At 39.9% G+C, this 21,889-nt stretch overlaps 1 protein-coding gene across 1 annotated transcript in view; it reads left to right on the top strand.

Moving 5' to 3' along the window:
- LOC306788955 (netrin-G1-like) overlaps positions 1-21,076 on the top strand; it is a gene marked incomplete at both ends in the record, with an annotated part of 43,158 nt that extends 22,082 nt beyond the window's left edge. The window contains 4 exons of the mRNA XM_079284693.1: positions 11,031-11,203; positions 14,968-14,994; positions 16,076-16,120; positions 20,838-21,076. Of these exons, the coding sequence (XP_079140819.1) occupies positions 11,031-11,203; positions 14,968-14,994; positions 16,076-16,120; positions 20,838-21,076 (484 nt within the window). The remainder of the gene's footprint in view (positions 1-11,030; positions 11,204-14,967; positions 14,995-16,075; positions 16,121-20,837) is intronic.
- Positions 21,077-21,889: the final 813 nt, after the last annotated feature.

Raw genomic sequence — 21,889 nt, 5'->3', positions numbered from 1 at the left:
ATAACCCTGACTTGACGAGGACAGATTGCTGAGATTTCCTCCTGTGAGCCGAGGTGAAGAGAAGAGTTTTAATGCATGTCTCTCTGCATTTTTTATTACATATTGGACAGAGGCCATAAGACAGAGAAAAGTAGAAAAGGAGTGCCCACCAACCCACAAACTGTGACATAAGATATCCCAGTCAGTGTTTTGTGGGCTGCCTAAATCAGAAAACATGTCCTTCAACGAGCCTTTTAGAGTTGGCTCCCCTTTCTATGCCACATGCACGCTCATTAGAATATTCCTCAACCCCATATGAGCATCTCCGTCCACGGCTTGAGAACTTCCTTTTGCAGAGGTGCACCCTATTTTTAAGCATTTCAGACAGGCATATTCAGCTAGACAGTTTGATAACGTACGTATTTTTGAACATTAAAGCATTTAAACATGTTTGAGTAAAAAAAACAAAATACAAGAATGAACCCGAATATGAGAATGATGTCTCCTTTATGTCAAAAACTCAAATCCATTATGTTCAGGTACTTTACCATTAGCTATAGAAACAGACAGCTCTACTGGTCTCCCTGAAGAGAAAAGACTTTATGTGATTTACGTGTGACTGGAGGCGAAGTCAATTTCAAGTTGTATTGCTCATTATGATGATTTAAGGGCTCTTTAAGTGAAATCGCCGTAATTTCAGAGTTCTTCTGGATGAATGGTCATATGAAAACGTGAGCTGTATTTTAGGAAAGGAGCCTTTTGTGTGGCTAATTTGAACTCTATAGCCCTTTGCTTCACAAAGATAGTCGCTAACTTTGTCTGTCTGCCATTTGGGGCTGAGCAGCTAGTGTACAGTGCTTTTATCAGATTCTATTGCCGGGAACAAGGGTGATTGTAGATCTGAGGACTGTTGGGTCGGGTGATTTGTGTGGGTTTGTTACTACAAGCATTCCCCTTCACGCCACAAATACTAGTTTGGTCCATTGTTCATCAAATATAAAAATATGACTTATTGATACTTTAGAGAGACTATTTAAATTTACCTTGCTCCTTCCTCTCCACTTATTTTTTTTTTTTTAATTTTTACAATTTTAAAACCTTAATTTTTTGTCAAATTAAGCAGACCTCCTCTGGAAGGTATAATATACTCATCAGTGAGTCGGCAGAATTTTCCGGGAATGGAAACATTGTCGTTTCATGATGCATGAAAATGGCCCACACAATGGTCGTAAAGGCTCTACAGCTGCTCTGCAAATGGGACCTGTGTTGCTGGCTGCAGTTGGTTTATATGAGGATAACTAGGCTGGTAATGACCCATCAGATGGGCCCTCGGTATATTGAAACAGTTAGTCCCTAATTAGAATTCAGTTGACTTCAATGGCAGATTAGAACCATTAGCACGTTGGCTAATTGGTAGGAGACTAAGCTTATAATTAAGAGCATTTGCAGCTGATTAAATGGTAATCATCAGAGACACATCAGTGAAACGTGGAGACTTTCAGAATTGCCAGGCTGTGGTTCCAAATTTAGCCTTGCCCCATTTAATAATGAGGGGCTTTGTGGTTGTATCTATGAGGTTTCCTTTTTTAGCAAGCTACAGTTTATGCTTTAAAAATAACACAGACTTTCAGACATCTCTTGTATGTTTTAATGATCTTTGAATGCTGGTTCGAACAAATCAGTCACTGAACATGAGACGTCATAAAATCTGAAAACACTTCATGATGTTTGATTTCTTTGATGACATGCCACAGGTTTTACATGATGGTGAAGAGTGATACTCGCAATTCCACCCAGAGATATATAGGTACGTGTTCTGCAGTCAGACACACTATTCAATATTCAAACTCACACTGTAAACATGAATTGATACGTTCTGCATTGCAAGGCTCGCTTTCAAGCACAGAATAGCACCTCCCACAGATATCTTATTTTGCCATTCATTAGAAAGAGTAAAAGGTTGGATGGAAGGAAAATAAGCTATTTTGCCCAATTTTCCATCCTGCCCCTGGGCATCAAATTCAATTTTCCACAAAAAGTTTGCAGTGAGAAAGAAAAGAAAAGAAACATACGATTTCTGTCCAGAGGTGGATCAGTAACTCACTTGAAAGAGGGCGATAGAGACGGGTGGAGAGAGAGTTATTATAGTTCCCACCAGACTCGGTATCCTCCTGGCTACAACCAAATGTGAAAGCCTTATCACAGAATGGCCATCCTGTCCGAGAATTCCCAGAATACTCTACAAACACTGATTAAATTACACTCATACACTGCTGAATGTGTGCAGAGTCAGGTAACCGGTGGATATGCTCATGAATGTCACAGCTCTGAATAAGTAGATACCGCCATGCTTTGGAACGCCATGTCAAATTATATTTCCACAATGATTTGTGAATTGGTTTCATCATTTCACACTTATATACAGAAATAAAAAAATGTAAAAGATAATGTAAAAATTTGTCACAAGTCATTTAGTTTGGGGAAATTATAAAAGAAAAACGAGTGCCTTAAAATCTAGCTATTAGAAACAACTAATGTTTGCGGATCAATTTGTCACTTACTTTAAGGTTTTCAATTTTTTGTCCCCTTTAAATACAATAGAGTTGCATGATGAGTCATCACGTATGTCATATCCGCCTAGTGTTCTGATAGTGCTATCAGTAAGGAGAAAGCCCACCCTGAACTATATAAACTCCAATTAAACCCTTCAATTAACAATATATCCAGCTTCAGCTTAATCTCAATCTTTGCCTACCTTAACCATACTGTAGATAACCAGCTCAGATACTACAGGAACAATCGACTATGGTGGTAACGCAATGTATCCACCTTAAATGTGTGGAAGTAAATAAAAAGGCATCATCAACATGGTTCATGTGTGCGCACAAATCTTTAATAAAAAGAGGCTTGTTACCTGTAGGCTCTCGAAAGCCATTGCAAGAAACATAATGAAATCCCAAACTTCAGTGCCAGAGCAAGTTAAAGCGAAGCAGGCATGTCAATAAAAGGAAACAACATTTCATTCCGAAATAAATCCCGCGAAGCTTGAGATGCCACACATTACAACATGAAAGAACCAGAGTAGGTTTCTTTTTTAATAATCTAGGAATTGTAACAGAGCACAAGTTTGTAAAGCTGTCTTTACGAGGCTCAGTATCACATTGCACCAAAAATACTGTGAGAACTCTTATAGTTATGGGTAAAAGAAGACATGAAGAAAAGGCAGAAGGGGGATTCATTTTTTTTTACCTCTCCTGAGTAGAAGGTAGTGTGTGGCGGGGCTAGCCGTGCTATTGATTTCTAAAGTCATTCCACATCAACGGAAAACAAAAACCTTGAACCGTGCAGGCTGTTCCACCTTTCACGTCTCCCCCTCCATCGTTCCTCACTTATTGATCAGATGTCTACTCGTTAATTAAGACGTGACCGCTACTGGCTGGCTGCGCGGTCAGAGCTGCACATCTGCAGGGCTGCAGCGGGGCCTGGGAATGAGAGGCAGCTAATCCATAAGTGCTAATGTGATATTTCTCTCATCCCTCTTTGTCATTCTCTATTTTATCCAAACCGTTTCTCTCGATTTTCTTTCTCAGCGCACTTTTCAAGAGGGCCACAAGTCACTACACTATCTATGTATGTGTGTGTATGTATATATAAATTGTGAAATATAAAAAAAGAGATGATTTATTCCCTTCGAACTTTCTATGCTGACAAATATTAACAAAAGCTAATTTCAAAGACAAAACATACATCTTGAATCATATCCCTCTGAGGTATACATGAGTTATTCAAAGGCAATTCAAATACAAAAGAGTAGTAGTTTTAGATGAGATATGAAACATTTTACTCATATTAGATGCTTCCCAATGTTCCCCTCGAGCTACAGACAAACTCTGTATCCCGCTCTTCCCGGTGGGAATCCTGAGCTCATGAAAGTAGTGAATCTCACATTTCAACTGTATCGCGCACTTTAAAAAAAAGAGCTAAATGTAGCTCCTCCACAGAGCATTCAGAGGACGGGCTTCAAACCCCACATAGAAGATCCAAACCAGGAAGATATCTACAATATGCCTTCTAGCGGTCCCATACTGTATGGAAATTCAAGAAAAAGTGTCATGATATTACACCATATCGACTACTCTAATGTGCCAAGACATTCCCCTCCCTCATTAATCTTCTAACCTGAAGATGGAGCCTTCCTTCCTAAGGTCTCTCTCCCTCTTTCTCTCCATAGCTTCTAAATGCATAAGGTCGGACAGGATGCAGCTGGCGGAAAGAAATCGATATTCCTCTGGAGTGTTTGCGTAAAGGATGATGTTGAGCAGTTGGATGAGTCTTTGATTTTTCGCTCAGTGGGGTTAAACAATTGATTTCATAATTCTTTACTGACTGTTGCAAACCACACTGATGCAAAGACAGCAGAGCATCCGCAGTTGCACAGTGTGGTTATTTTTAATACTTTTTTTCTCCTTTAGTACTTTCACAGTGAAAAGGATGTTGAACCCAAATCCACCCTCATCGTTGAGTAATGTCTGTTTCAATAGTTAGTACACCTTTGCTTTGTACCGTTACATTATTTATTGTTGATTAACTTATCACTGTTTTTCATAATACATTAGTATTATGGATCACGTTAGTTGGTGAAGTAATTTGATAAGCTAGCCAACTAACAAATCATATTTTTCTAGCGCCCTGTCAGTCCTGCCAATAAGAGCAGAGATCCAAAAGAATTAACAACTGAAGAGGACATCTTAAATTGTCCCATCATTTAGCAGTTGAAATTAAAAAGACTAGTTGGGAACAGATACACTTATATGGCTGACCGCCAAATGTCAACATCAAGTCAAGCCTATCAAACACAGGACACTCTTTTTGCTATTTTTGTCTTTCTTTAAATGACTACATTGCAGTCTTGCCCTTCACAGAACCCCACCAGCCAACGCAAACTGCACAAACACCTACATGCACACACAAACTCACTGACTCGTATCAAGCCTGTCACAGCCAGTAAACACACACACACACACGCCATCGATCCTCCACGCCCGTGCCCTGTGAACCATGACAGCTGTATTCAGCTTGATTGGCAGAGTTTGAGAGTCAGGTTCAAATGCAGGTTCACACGACCCCCAGCATTACTCCACTACCACCGTGAGGCTCTACCCCGGCTCTGCCAGCGCCTGCTCACTTATCTTCCACCAGATGTCTGTCACATGCTGCCATGTTTTCTGCCAGTCATCTCCCCGTCTCCAGCGTTTAATTAGTGCTCATTAAGGCCCAGGCTTTCTTTGTAAATAATATATGGAGAGAAAGTGCATCAACATAAGCCGTCTCTGGTGGGCCAGCAGCCATGAATAGTAAAATCATCAACATGTATGATCAAGCTTGACTAGTAGTGGAACAGACAAGGTTGTTGTGGCTTCATATGTTCAAACTGTGTATGTTTACATGTTTATCATGTTTATAGGTGTGTGTGCCCTGACTTGAATAATTGAAGGCCAAAGCATGTTTTTTTTTTTCTCGTTACATTCAAGTATCAAAAATACTTTTCTTAGAGCAGATTTTTTTCAATTTGTACTTTCAACCTTCACACTATAGTAGGCGAATGCATGCAGCTTACACCCCTTGCATGCTTCTATGCTCTCTCTCACACACACACACACACACACACACACACACACACACACACACACACACACACACACACACACACACACACACACACACACACACACACACACACACACACACACACACACACACACACACACAAAGAACACAGAGCATGCAGACAGCCTCTGATTTCCATATTAATATGTCTTTCCATTGCTGATTTCTTCATGGCTTCCTCCTTGTCTCAGTGGCTTACATCACATGAATAAGACGGCCCTCCTGGGGCTGAGGTGGGTAGACATTACCATACTGTATGTCTACATCAATGCACAACCTCAATAATAGCCCCTGTCATTGAAACAAATCACAGGCTTTCAGTGGCAGTAGCCCAAGCCACGTCAATTTCGAATTTCATTTCGCCTCGGCAGAAAATTGAAGCAGGGGGAATTAACTTGTGATAAATTCCTAATATTTCTCCAACAATTTGGAGGGCCCTGGCATGGCTACTTTACATTTCGACAGGGGACGCAAACAATTTGCTTGAGATGTATTACATTACACCCCGAAGAATGAGGAAATTGGCCACAGCGCAGAGCGACGAAAACAAGCCCAATCGGACTCTTCAATTTCACGGTGACACAGCCTGGTGTAATGAGGTGACGCTGTGAATCCCATCGTCTCCTTGTGGAAGAGTTCAATGCCATCCGGAATTTAAAAGGAGTTAATGTAAAGTAACAATGTCAAACTCATTGTGTTAGCTGGATTCCCCTTGTTCTTGCTCAAATTATTGTTTTATTATTGTTTTCCCCGTCCCTGCAACTGTACAGTATGCTATGGAGTTTTCTAAAGGCAGTCTGGATGTAAACACTTCAGCTTCGGCCTTACGCTGGTTAATTAAACAGGATAATGCATTTAAGTCACCATAATCAACCAAAAAAATTTAATCAAGTTCGGTTTCACACTACAGCAAAAATCCCTTTTTACCTTTAGGGCCATTTAGAAACATTTAACTGTGTTCACTCCATATTTATTTTTAGATCACATTATGCAAGCTTTATTATTCATTTAAATACACATGAATGATTTTATTTTTACAAAAGAGTAAACACAGGTGAGCAAACAAGATACCATTCAACAGGTGTTCCCATATGAAAGTATCCAGTGTATTTGTATACTTCCGCACCTTTCAACGGGAAGATTTAAGAAATACTGAGGTCATGAGTTCAAGTCCCTCCAACATTCATATTCCATTCAGTCAGATAACTGTTATATTGTGTTCTCGGTAAATGTCGTTCACCAACATTAAGGTCTAAATGCTCTTTCAAAACCCTTAAGCCTTAACCACACAATTAAAATGTTGTGTAAAAATACTGAATATCTTGATTTGTTTGCCTACAGGTATATATTGAGACAAAAAAAACACTGGCAACAGCCTTTAAATGAACAAAATGTGTTCTTTTTTTGTAAGTTGTGCACTCGCAAAGCAAATCAAAGGGCTTCACATGAGACGTAAGCAATGCATTAAGACAAGATGTAAAAAGAGCAAATCAAATAGAGGATATAAATAAGCAAAAATTTAATAAACGTATTAAAAAGAAAGAAAAATGATAGTGCAGTGTGAGTGCATCAGTGAATAAAGCTAAATGCAATTCAATAACAGGCAGTGGCAAACAAAGGATTTAAGCATCCCTTCCCAGATCGTCTGAGAGGTCTGGATGTTCATTATAAAGCAGCTAATCACTGACAATCCTTCTACTTTTGCTCCAAAAACAATTATTCCGGTTTTTATCTTTGTTTAGCTTGACCTAAAGAGACAGGTTGACATGTTGACAACAGGCTCAACTTTCAGATTTTTAAATGAAAGTCTCCCATTTTGGTCCCTGTATATAGCTGGCATGTCTCACAGCATTCCTTCTGCTCATGTAAAAGACATCAAACTCTCTTTCCCAGTAAGGTGCTGGCAGGTTATTCTGCTTTGTCCAGGTAACACATTGACATTCATCTAAAACTTTCAGCAAGGGCAAAGTTTCCCCTTAATAGCCTCGATCTTTCCATATCTGTCAGAGATATCACCGGGCAGGATATGCGAGGGTCTCAAAGTGTCTTGTCAAGGAAAGTTTCAGCAAACCTCAGTATGCATTTATACAGCATGGAGGCACATTAAAGTCTCTGACCATGGGCAACTTGTGAGAGGGAACAGGTGAGGTATAGCGCTGAGGGAGACTGGTTTGCTCAGTCAGTCTTAACAGTCAGAGTGGCAGTCATGGGTTAAAGGAAAAAAAGACAGAAAAGGGACGTTCCAGTCTAGATATACAAAAAAAGCTATTTTGTAAAATGATCAATAAGTAATGTCTGCATTTGGAAAAGTTCTTTTTTTTACCCACAAAACTTTTTGCAGGAGCTGCTACCACTATTTGTTTTAGAGGTACGGTAGATAATATGAAATTCTTAAGGCTTTATCATGTCCGAGTTTACAATTAACACCTGAAGCTCTTCCTACTGTGACGTGTCAAAATGTTCTTAAACGTGACTTTAGACGTGATCTTTAGAAGGTCATGACAACACATCATAATTCGATGAAGGCCCAAATCAATCCCGATTAACGTAAGCGCTTTGTTCCATTCAAACTGCAAAAAAAGATGCACCCAGAATATAATGTAACCCTGCAGATAGTTCTGATTCTATTTGTCCAGGTTTCTTTCCCTTATACTTCTTCCTCCACACCAGTTCAAAGAGAGTAATTTAAATTGTGGTGTTCACAACAATGATTCATTTCATTTATAAAATTCAAGAGCAATAAACTACTTCTTTCCAGAGGCAATGACCTGGTTACTCTGGACATTTGACAGTGACTGTGAACAGTTGACAACATAATTGGTTGTTTTTTTCTGGACAAAATTATCAGTGAACAAATAAAATCTAAACTATTTTCATCGTTAGATAGTTGACGTAGTGTCTTGCTATTAATCCAACTACACCTTTCCTGCACACACATACGCCTGAACAATAACAGACATCCATAACCGTGTTAATTTCACCCTTTCTGCAAGCGTTTCAACACCCAGCTAGGAACTGCAACTGATGAGGAAGGGACAAAGACGCTTGATGATCTCCAGTGTCTCCTAAGGAGGTCACTTGACTTGATAATGGATAACACCGATTGTTATTGTGCTGTAAAATTAATTAAAGGTTATTAAAACGTAAGGAAATGTGTCTTCCTAATGATCCCTGTTGAAAATCTGGACATATAGGGGGTCTCTCTCGTGGCCCAAACTGGTGAAAGAAAAACTCTGATTTCAATATGACAATGCCAGCGGCAAAAGCATCGCATCCCAGAGCTCCCCCGAGTGAACTACGTGCATCGGTTGGGCTCGATGATCCAGATTTAGCTGGTTTTTAATTAAGTGGAAGGTCAAATCTCATCGCTCTTGACTTGAGGGAGCTGCTGCTGTCTGCATGGCAGAAGTGCGACACCCAGTCGTTAATTTTATGAAGCAGGATCTTTAATTGATTAAAAAATTAAGGACTATGGGGAATGCGGGGTAAGAGGAAGTAGCATTTAGTTGCTGTGAATGTGAGATGGTATTCAGTAGCATCCATTATGGCTGCTGATGTTGTGAGACGGCACTTAACCCGAGGAAAGATAATGACTTTATCTTACAGATAGATTTTGTGTGAATTCCTGCATGATCAAGTAAGTTGTGTATTTTGAGTACTTTAAGCGATTGAAAACATTCAAAATAATTTTGTAAAATTGCTGTGAGGTTTTTATACATTGATGGTGGTGTTAGTAATGAGTGTGCTCTTTTGGGAACTTTTGTTGATGAATGAATATATATATTTACTAACCACTTTTACTTTACATATCCATAAATAATGTATAAACAGTTAATGAATAATAGTAGGTTTAAATATTGTAGTTTTAAAGTTTTAAAAGCACACAGTGAAAGTGTTTTAAGGTGATACAGTATGAATATCTTATTGCTACTCTGTTTAAAACACTAATGTTAACATTCAAAGGATTTGTTCATGCATGTTTGCATCTGTGCATGCATTTTTACTATACACCTTAAAATTGGAGTAAGCTGTTAAAAAGGATATCTTCCATTCAAATACATTTTAATATTCATATGTGTGAACAATTCAAACCTCAATAAAGCACCTTTCAATAAGACATTTTAACAACCCAATAGTGTATTATTGTGTCATACATATTTAGTATGTGTGTATGATATTAATAAATGCTAAATAGAGGGGTTAAATAATACCAATTAGTGGATGTTACCAGACATCCGTATTTAGACCTTATTTACCGGCATTTCACTGCTTATCAGCTATACAGAACAGGCTACAATTTCCTTCGTTTCCCGCAGTTATCTATCGTTATTGTGAGAAGTCAAAGTAAAGCCAGGAAGTCAATTAGAATGGGTGTCTTTCTGACTGCTGCCCTCATTTCTCTGTCTCATGTTCACCGGTGAATGAATGCAACAGATACCCGGCTGCTCAGTCTCAAATGGGAGAAATCTTTCCTCGGAAACGCTTCGTAAAAACAAACATCGGCGTGATGTGAAACCATGAGGCGCACAAACCCCTAGAGACGGGTAGTGTGTCAGATCCCAATCTCTCCTGAGGTCACTAGCTGTAACCTTTTACCCTCTTAGGAATAAAATCAAATCGGAGAGATTTAGTTTATTCATATAAACGTGGAATATGAAACTGTTATATCTCGTGTGACAACAAACACGCCCTGTTCTGCCTCAGAGACAGACTAAACAACTCACTACATTTATTAAAAAAGGGCTACGTTCTGAGAACACATCATTTACTCCCTGCTCATTCAGGTTGTTAAAATCACACAAGTGAGACTGAAACAAACTTGTTTTGTTTATTTTAGCTTGTTCCATGCGGTCAGAAGAGGGGGTGGATTTGGTTGAGTGTTGAAAGTCGTCATGCTTTCTCTCCTCTCCAGCCTGCAGCATCTGTCAGCTCTGCCACAGAGCTCTGTGGACCGGTCGGGTTTCCTGCCTGAAGGCTCCCTTGCCAAATAACAGAGTCACTTTGAAGAAAAAGAAGAAAAAGAGAATTCTCAGGCTACACGGCTTCTCTTTGTGCCATCATCTCTCTATCAGATACCCGTTTTGTGCTCAATTAGCGAATCTTCCAGAGTGCCTTTTATTGAGCTCTCAGAGAGACAAAAGTGACTTATTCGCATCGCTGTTCTCTCCACAGAGGCAACGAAAAAGGAGAAAATAATTAAGCTTTGTAGAGGCAAGAACCAAGTCGGATAACCCAGCAAGATTTAAATCTAAATTTGAAAAGTACAAATACAGACCTGCAGCAAGGGCAGACTTTGTGTATTCTGTCCAGAGGGTATCGATTCAATGGCAGCATAATGATGCTTATTCACGTCGTCTGTCTTTTGTTATCTTTTTTTGTCTCAGGTGCAAGTGTAACCTGCATGCCAACAGCTGTGTGTTTGACAAGGGGAAGCTGGGCTGTGAGTGTGAACACAACACTACAGGGCCAGACTGCAGCCGCTGTAAGAGGCACTACCACGGAAGAGCCTGGAGTGTGGGCTCCTACCTCCCTATACCCAAAGGAACGGCAAATATATGTAAGTATTTCAGTATTTCTTATGTTTTGGAGGATAAAGAGTGGCCATACAGACTGTTGGTGCTGGTAGTAACATACCATTTTCAATCTGGCTACAGCAGACACTGGTATCCGATGCAATAATGAAACATCGTACCTTTTACTCTTTGCTCCTGAGAGATTGTTGCACCTCTTTATCATAATACCTCTTTGCTTCTGATATGAATGTCTTTTTAGTTGTTCTCATCAAGTACTCCCAAATATGTTTTCTTTTGGGTGGTGGACTTAAGGAAGTGCAATTTTTATTGGAAAGTATATCAGAAAGTAAAACTCGAATAACTGCCTCGCGGTTGTATGCCTCCTCCAACCATCATTTTATCCAATTAAACATTTGTGTATTGTTGAATTATGTCCAAAAATGTGTTTTGTGAGGTCAAGGTGAACTTTGACCAGCACATTTTAAATCAGTTCATGAGGAGGTTTGTGCCAAATTTGAAGAAACCCCTCAAGGCATTTCTGAAATGTTGCGCTCACGAAAATGGGATGGACATGAGGTCAATCTTAACCTTGACCTGAAACCCTAACAAATCTAATCAGTTCATCCTTGAGTCCAAGTGGATGTTTGTGCTGAATTCTCGTTCACGAGAATGGAACAGACGGACAACCTAAAAATATAACTCCTCCGGCCACAGCTGTCGTTGGCGCGGAGGCATGAAAACAACTTTGGCCATTTGTTTAAACTCTTGACGTCAAACTCCCTCTCTTCTTATGTGTTTCTTATGTGTTTTATGTCTCTGCTAACTCAGAAGCAAAGATGGAACTAACGGGACATCATTCTACTCTCAAAATGTCTTTCAGTCTGTTAAGACATATAGTGAAATGAATATTTGCCTCGCATCATTTGTATGGATTTGACCACTGGACCAACTATACAGACTTAGCTGTAAGCTAGCTAGCAACAAACGCACAGCTTGTGACTGTTGGAGGGTGTCCGTGTTCAGCTCAACCGTCTGGCCATCCACTGACTCCTCGATCATTTTTGACCCCTTTCATCTCACATTCAAAGTCCATCCTTGAGCAGGCACAGGGTTTTCAGTAAGACGGTAAGATACAGTTGAAAGCTCCTCAAAAGGCTTGTAAGCGAACCTTTAGCTCACATAATTTCGTCGAACAGGTAGTTTTAGTTGTCTAAATGTAACCTATGCTTGAACCATAGGTGGCCGATCAAACAACGCTGTTGAGAGCCATTTTCAGAACATTCTTATGGGTAATTTTGGAAGGCAGTGATGACCAATAATCTACATTGTTATTTAGATATGAGCACTTGTTGAGTATGTTAGGTTTGTTTTATTGAAAAGTCATGGTGCGTTTTATTCATTCAGTAATTGAGCATAACGTCCTTCCAATACATTAGCATTGAATTTACTTTGTGTGACCGAATGCTTGATATTTTTCTGCCTGTTAACTTGGTAGTTGTGTGGCAGAAGGTACTCGTTTGCATTATCCCCATTATAATCTTGGACGGGAGTTGAGTCGCATTTATCAAATCCCAGGCCTGAGGCAGGGGGCTCATTGCCTCAATAAATCTAAAACAGCCACTCAGGGATGTGGTGGTGGACGGCCAGGCGAGGCCAGATGGAGGAAGATCTAGCCCTCTGGTCCTCGGTTCACACTCATTCAGTCTTCAGTCAGAAACTCTCATGGCAGCAGTCTGCTGGGATTTAACGCAGTTCTTTTTTTTTCAATCAGTTTGATTGTCTGACTTGAATTCTCAGACATGGTGCTCTGATTAGATTTGTACAGAGATGTGATATTGATCCACTTATTTGTTGATGATGAATTAGAGCGTCACACCGTCATTTGTATGAGTCTTATGTATGTTATGAGTCTGTGTATGCAATGCATGTGCACAAAACTGTGTGGGTGTGAAGCACATTTGATTGTGATTGGGAGTTTGCTTTTGGGAACGTCTGTGAACTCTAAGGAGATATTGCTGGATTTACCCCTGCACCTCTCCTGTGTTATGAGTCTCCCTGCAATCTGGTGCCCACTGTGAGATTGACAGGCCGTTATTAAAATATCCAACACTTGGCCGCATCTGCGCTGAGCTGATGAAACCAAGGTCTGGCCATATCAAAAGCAATATCAGCACTTGTTTGGCAGTGGCATAAAATGCAATAATGTCACACGTGGAAGTGACGTAACAATATTGGTCCCCCAGGTGTTGAATGAACAAATGTGTGTCTTGAATTATTCTTATTCCTCTCATAAATAAAGCCCAGGCCCCCGTAACATGCCTCTATCCATTATGTGAAGCTCATATTTCCTATGAGGATATTAAACATACAGGCCTCGTATCAAGACAAATATGCTGAACATGCAAAATGTAATTATGGTCTAATAGCTTTCATCTGTCATCAAGTCTTCCTTTTTAATAATGGAAGTAATTTATCTCACAGGTAGGAACAGGGCGAGGTCTATTACATATTCAAATCCCTGCACATGCAGATATATGGACATACATGACCCTTCATCTGATAAATTAAGAGCCCAAAATAGAGCCCTGCATTGCTATGGGCCACAGCTGTCAGCAGCAGAGTGACTGAGAGTGATTCAAATCCAAGGCTTCCCTAAAAGGAGGAGAAAACTCTGTAAATAGCCTGGAGAGCAGAAGAGGAATCACTTTGAGAATTATGTTGACAGTCCACTTTGCAGAAAGCGTCAACTCATCTTGTGTTCAAAAGCAGGTTTGCAGGTTAAGAGGGGTTGGAGCTGAGAGTTTGATCAGACTGTAGAATGTGGTTTGGCTTCAAAGGGGCAATGTTGCTTGCCCTCCATTTCTCACGCAGAACAACTATTGGTTAGGAATTGCCATTTGCTTGCTTTCTTGCAAATGGCAGCATACGATCTGTACTTTTCCTGCTGCAGCAGTGTTGTGACAGCCCAGAAACTGGTAACGAAGTGATGAATAGGGTACAACTGATATGAAAACCCACCGAAACATAATCACAGAAGGACAAAGTGATAGAGCATGAGAAAATGATCTGAATTTGCGCTAATTGTGGGGTAGGATGTCCCTGCTGATTACATTAACGCAACACAAAGATGGTGAATCCACAGCCAGATACCGATAACACAAAGGCTTTCAGACAAAGCCTGCTACAGGGTTGCCAACATCAGCTCTGGCTCACAGACAGAACCCATTTCAATGCTTGGAAATGTAATTCATTTTTTCAACATATTGTCTTTGATTTACAATCAATCATTGGCAAATATTTTAAAGCATTTTTGTTATTCTTCCATTTCTTTGATTGGCTTTATCTCAGTTTTCTATTAACTGCTAATAACACTAACCTGAGAGTCGGAGCAGATTACAACAAAATGTATTAATTATTTGCAGATGCTGTATGACTGGTTTGGTTCAAAGATGCGTTGATTCAAAGATGATTAAAGGTGACAGCAGATAAAGAGGGCAAACTGTCGAATATAAGTTTATTTTAAACAACGCTGATGAAAAGACTTTCTGCATCTAGACTTATGATTCTGTTGACATTTTGTCATTGGCAGACCTGTTATTTTCATCAGAAGTAGGCGGGGGTTCTCTGCAGAGCCATGGGCTGCTGTTAATCAGTGGACACAGTGGAGATCAATTTGATAAGTGTTGGTGCATGGGCTTTGAATTATTCAAGGGAAGAAATTATGTTTTCTCTTGCAGTAAAAGTTTGAAGAGTTACATTACATGAGTCCATGCTTTCATAAAACACTGTTTCTGTGCTCTTTACGCAGGTATCCCCAGCAATCATGGACCAGTGCGTAAGTTGATCAAGCTTTTTAAAATTGGCATGCTGACTAATGTCTTCCTCCCCCAGTGATGACTAACTCTTGTTTGACTGATGATGTTGGTGTGAGGAATTGTTCTGTACATTACCATTATCATTCATCAGTATGTTTTCCAAGGCATTTACTTAGAATTACATCTTAATATCCTACTTTTATGAATGAAAGTAAACCTGTGCATGGTGTGAGAAAACCCAACTTTCTCCAATGCAGTTTTGATCGTGAAAATCATTGCTGGAAGACTTTAAATCCAAAGGAAACTAATAAAATGTTCTTATCCTATTGACACATTTTCTATTTATTTTTAGAAAAAAACAAAAACGTTTATATATTGTATTACAAATTATTTATACTTATACTCATACATACATTCCTGCTAATAGTTTTGCAAACCATGCTATAACGTTTGATATTTTGGATATATATCCATTGTTTTAAGGCAGGAAATACCAAAAAAAACTCACCCGCATGCTTTGCAAAATAGTCAGCAGTAATATAACGTGTACAATTAGTAGTTAAGTAAAAACTTAAAACACTAGTATGATTTAAGATTAAATTACTTGCTAGTTTATAAAATACTGTCGGAGTCCTGCATGTTTGGGCATGTTTGGGCTCCCTTCCACCCTAGAATATTTGCTCTAAGCTGGTTTTAACAGATTGATATTTGCCCAAAGCCAGAGAAAAGAAAAACATTTATCATGAAGACATGGCTCCCACCATGCATCCTTAAGCATGTTGATGCCTGAAGGCGAATCCTCATACTGGATAACAAAAGCAGCTACCATATGTACATGTCTCTGCCTTTGTCTTGTGGAAGATTCACTCATTTAAACTGCATGCACACAATTTTACATCAGTCCATTTACTAATCCAAAACACATGGCAGAAACTCTCCAATGAATCTGAGGCAAACAAGCCCAGATAACTCACAGATTATTGTAAAAAAAAAAAGACAAAAACAAGAATCTCTGCATGCTGTCCCTGTGCTTTAACTACATAACAGCATGAAAAATATGACAACTCAGTGTAATATATAACCTTTCCCATCTTTACGCAGATCGAGCAAATGCTTCATCTCTTGGTGTTGCAAATCGTAACCAAGGTAGGCTTATAGGCTTTGTAACTTCAGCATGACATGAATAATACATAGAGACAACTGACTGCTTATTGATTGGCAATTTACACAAAATAAAAAAGTGTAATGTAGAATTTGCAATTAGGTTGTTTCCCCAAAGCCGAGATGCTTTCATCCTGCATGCACACAAACACACACGCTGGTCCTTACAAGGTAGACTTTTTGTTGTGAGAACTCTATAGGGAATGGACCACATGCATCATGATCACCAAGTCCACAGCCTCCTAACCCCCTTTGATCATGTCCTCTTTTTAATTACCAAGAATGCTCTCTGGGGGTGCAGCCTCTATGCCATGTTCACAAGGGAAAAAAAGGATAGAGGAGAAGGAGAGGGAAGGAGAGAAGAGGCTTCAGGGGGGTTTATGTAGATTGATCTCAAGCTATCTCCGGCTAATCCTCAAACCCAGATATCCTGTGTAGTTAAGTTGCATCTGCACCACTGCTCTCACAGCCAGGAGAGAGAAACAAATTGAAAGAGGACTTTCAGGATTTCCATGATTGAGACAGGGTGTTTCCTGCTCCTCTCTGGACTCACAAAGCTGGGAACGAGGTGCACCTGTGAAAATAATCCAGTCTTTGCTGCAGTCAGAGGTGAAAGGAAGCCGGTTACTGCACTGGATTACAAGAAACTCTGCTTTCCTGTGTAATGTGCATAATTTCCATATAAAGAGCCACAACGCAGAATCAATCTGACCGATAACAATCTCAATGAAAAGCTTTCATTTGGTCCATTCTGCACTTACCTTATTAATTCTAAATGCCCCATGACAGTATGTGTTTTCATAGGAAAAGTCCTCTGGTGCAAAGAGGTGAGACGTTTTATACTGCAACAGTCTCTGAAATAAACACAAGGAAGTTATTTAGCATTTGCCATAGGTACCAAATGGGCTGCAACCGATGATTGTTTTTGTTGTTAATAAATCGACAAAAATGATATTGATGAATAACGGCTATAAAAGATCATTAACAATTGGTAAACAAACTTCAAATTTCCCACAGCCAATGGTGACTTATTGTTTTTGTCTGACCAACAGTCTACAATGAGATTAAACTTCTCATTTACACATTTCCGTTTGTGTACAGATCAAACAAACAAAATTCAACATGTAAATGTGTGAGCTATATTTGTGCTAGTTGTCAACAAAGTCAAACTAGCCCGCTTTCCACTCTGTGCTACGCTTAGCTAACAGGCTGCTGCTGGTGGCTTAACATTGTTGCATGAGCGTGATACCAATCTTCTCTAACTCTCAGCAAGAAAAAGAATATTTCCCCCCTTTTTTAACTATTCCTCCAATGGTACTTTCGTATCTTCCAATTCTGACTTGACAAGCATTTACCAACACAGGACTTGAGTGAAAAGAAAATCAGACACTTTCTATATTCAGATGCAGTTTTGTATCATTGCCACTGTCGAGTGCTGCTATGCAACTGACACCTTTTATTGAACTTCAGAGCCTCGAGCCATGACTGATGACGAAGCCTTCATGTTAATATGATAACAGGAGGCACGGTTGAACGCTGGGTTTCAGCTTTCCCTGACACCATGGCAAAAAGACATTGATCCAATGTAATAGAAGCGATACAATTCTTTCTCAGAGTATGTAATTAGCAGATCCTGTATCTGAAAACTGTCTCCAGTTGTAGTTAATTGCACTGGTGAATTTTTAATCACTATGAACAACTACAGTATAAATAACTACCAAATGTTTTCCCTGTATGTAATTAAATGGAGATGCTTTTTTGGTCAATTTATCCTATTAGACATTGGTGTGGAATTGTCATAATTAGCATATGAAATTCTAATTATGGCCTAAAACATGTTTTGTGAGGTCACAGTGACCTTTGACCACCAAAGTCTAATCAGTTCATCCTTAAGTCCTTGCAGCAGACGTTTTTGTCAAATCTGAAGAAATTCCCTCGAAGTGTTGCTGAGATATGACGCTCAAAAAAATAAATATTTTTAAAAAAAAGCGGGGGGGGATCTTTAATACCATAACTCAGTGTCTGGCTTCACATGACAGCAACCAAACTCAGTGATTCATGTAATATTACATTTGTTGACAAGAATTTACTCATAAAAGACTGGCTATTTGGAACTTCAGATCAGAATCATAATCAGAAACAGTTTATTGTTATCGCATACAAAATGAATCTTCCACAAATCATTGGTATCTCATAAACTTCGTCTCAGAGTACTGAGGATGTTAAGAGTGCACGTAAAAGAGAGGATTAGAGAACTGCCCGATTATGTTTATGATAAGGATACTCAATTTAAGGCTGCATGCCAAATAGGATACTGGGTGGCGCGATGACCATTTCCTAGTTCACAATCAAAATTAATTGATTTACAATGTGATCTTTAAAAAAAAAAATGTTTTACTCTCAAATAAGGTGCCAGAGGGCAAAAAAACAACAACATCAAAATAGACTAATAGAGCTTGTTTATCAATAAAAAGTCAAGGGGAGGTTCCCCCGGACCCCCCGACAGAGGTTAAACCCCCAATGTTTGAGCGGTTTATGAACTGGCCCATGGCCTCCTGTCATTTAACAAAAGTGTTCCTCGGGCAAAGCACGTTGAGAATTCCTGCTTTTCGACAAAACTAGACTACCGGTACTCAAAAAAGCCAATACGTCCTTTCAATGTCATTATGTTTCCAGTCACACAAGCAGCAATATGACTAATAAGAATAATTATGTCAGCTCTTGGTCCATCCGGTCTATCACTGTTGGTGTTGTTGCTGTGGTGAATTTTCTCCATGTTGCTTCGTGCAACACCGAGGCCCAAGGATAGATCTGTCATAACGGTTGTACTGCTAAAATGTCACACATCTGACGGAGGTGCGAGGTGCCAATATGTCCCAGAGAGAGTCCGCTGGTGCTTAGCCAGGACTCAAATTGCTGCTTTCTCACTTGCTGCCAGCATAAGTCTAAGACTGTGTGTCACGCTGGGCAAGTTTGTCGACACCCCTATATAAAGATAGTTATATGTTAAAAAAAAAAAAAAACCTTCAAAGAGCATGATGTCGTATTTCATAATCGATTATTAAAGGGGCACTCTAATTCTGATGATTGTTTTTTAATCTTTCTCTTCCACAATGTTATGGAAATGCAATACTAAATTGACTAAATGTCCTTTTAAACATTATTTCTTATTCCTTATACACATTTGGCTTTTTAATATGAGCTAGTTTTTACATTTCAGACACTAATTTGTCTCACTGTTGAGTTAAAAGTTTCCCCAGACATGCTCATCTTATCTATAATAGATAGGAACCAAAGACACCAACTTACAAACTTTATTAATTCACATATACCCTGTCACTATGGGAGTTGTTTTTCTGAACGACACAGAATAATTGACTTATTTTTCTTTGTATTTTGTCATGACAGCAGGGCCCCGTAGCGCCATAAAAACACTGCAGGCTTAAGCCTCGGCCTCTGCACACTAATTTGGCTACAAATGCTTTTAGAAAGACAATGGTCCTGAGGGTCTGCTGGAGGACACAGAGATTATCCTTTGGCAACAGGAAACAAAGTTAATGTGTAGAGTAGACGATGGAGACGCTGCTGATCCCATGGTAATTTTGACCAAAACACACAGAGCAGGTGTTTTCAATTAGCTGTAAAAATAGAAAGCTGCTTTGAAAATACTGATTGGTATACTGACTGTGTGAAGGGGATGGGATCTTATTACATTAAATGCAATACCAATGCCTTTTTAATCAGTTTTGGCAGGAGCAATGATGAGGCTATTTGTTGCGTTTATTCTGATGCATGAGCCACATTACAGAAAACCAAAAATGTGATTCGTATTTATGCACGTATAGATATCCAATTACACTGAAATCTCTTGGCAAATATTCCCTCTTCCAGGATTTCACCTCTGCCAGCAGAGAGGCTTTCTGGACTAATTGAGTCGCGAGTTGTTGTCTGTAAATGTGAATTTTGGCTGATGTCGAATCAATCTACAGGAAAACAAATAACTGTTTGGTGGCCACTAGAACAATGCAGTCCTGGATTTTACATAATTATTTCCTTCAACAGGGAATTGTACCGTTTGTTGCAACAATTGGTGATTTACAAAAAAAAATGCTTATTTCCATATCAAAGGCAGTGGTGGTGCAGGTGGAGCCAGGAAATCAATCCCATGTTTTCTCCTCTTTCTGTTCTTTGAGTGTCATTGGGCCAGAGGGAACACACATTGTATTCTCCTGTCCTGCACAAGGGGGCTGTTTCACCATACTCCAGCATCCTTTGATTCACTAATCATTAATTTCACATCATCACTGCCATGGTTTGTTTGGATTATTTGCTCTGAAGTCCCTTTGGTGCTCCTAAAATAACCACAAATCCATAAAACGTCTGTCTCTGTTCTTTTGTCATAAACAATCATTCATGGACAGGGTTGTCACAGGCTGTGGGCTGCATTAAAGTATTCATACAGTATGTGCCCTGGTTATCTGTGTCCTCGTCCTCTGCCCACTCCTCCACTGAAGTCCTTGGCTTCACCCTCCCTAATGTGTCAGCTGTGCTCTAAGGACACCGAGCGATGCAGACAGGACAAGCAGAGGCAGCTTGTGCCCTGTGAACTTGCCTGTTTATGTTCCCTGCCACCTTATCACTGAGTGATCTATTAATCACCCCTTCCTTGTCTCCTCTGCCCTTTTTGCTTTTGTCTCCGTAGCTCGGGTGTGTGACAACGCGATGCTGCGCTGTCAGAACGGTGGCTCTTGCCACCACCATCAGCGTTGCCACTGTTCCCCCGGCTTCACGGGCGTCCTGTGCGAGAGAGCTCGCTGCCAGGGCCCCGGGGAGTGCGACGACCAATTGTCTGGACGGGCCTCCCTCCATCATCCCCCCATCCGCCGCCGGCTCGCTCTCACCCTAGTTGTTCTCCCGCTATTGATTGTTTCCCTTTGCTGAGAGACCCGAATGGCCTCCAATCCTCAACCAAAACCCTTAGACCACATATGTTGAGACTGAACTCTCAACCTTAAGGACATGAAGGACAAACGGTGTGTGGACAATATGCTCAGCATACAATATAAGTAACTCTTTTCTATATCCAAGGCCACAGTGGTGGAAGACTTACTAGTGCAACAGATTACGCACTGATCGGTTATGCTGAATGTTGAATGGATTTTTGAGAGGCTTGGTGAACTCACTGCTGTCTTATAGTGTCACAAAGGAAGCGGTTGGAGCCCTCCCTTTGTGATTATGTCATTGGCTGATACTTCATTAACGGCAGACTGGAGACTCGGATAGAGCGAGCAACACTCTGAGAGCAAACTGTACAAAGCTAGACACATGATTTCTAAGTATCATCTGAACTTATTAAAAAATAATAATCTAAACGGGGGACATCTTAAAACATCTTGCCTCACTGCCTCCTTTCCTTACTTGTCACCTTCTCCTCTCCTTTCCGCACTCTTCCCTCTGTCCTTCTCCTCCCTGTGCTTTGGTGACTCTGGTGATTTTACTTTGCTGAAAGGATGTCTGTTGCTTTGCCAAATGCTGCACATGTATTATTATCAAGCCCCTTGACAAGAACCAATCTAATCCTTTTTCTTTTTCAAAGGCTTTGTAGTCACGCTTGCGCTCACAAGTTGTAACATACTGTAACTGTATTTAATTTTTGTATAAAACAGATATTTTCATGACTAAGCAAAACGAAAAGATGTATTACTTGTTTTCTATTGCTGCCGACCTGTCCTAGATGTGGACTATGAGTGCACA

This window comes from Melanostigma gelatinosum (genome assembly GCF_949748355.1).
Source record: "Melanostigma gelatinosum genome assembly, chromosome: 15".
Classification (NCBI taxonomy): Eukaryota; Metazoa; Chordata; class Actinopteri; order Perciformes; family Zoarcidae; genus Melanostigma; species Melanostigma gelatinosum.
The sequence above is the reverse complement of the archived record's forward strand: the minus strand, read 5'-3'. Positions and strand labels throughout refer to the sequence as shown.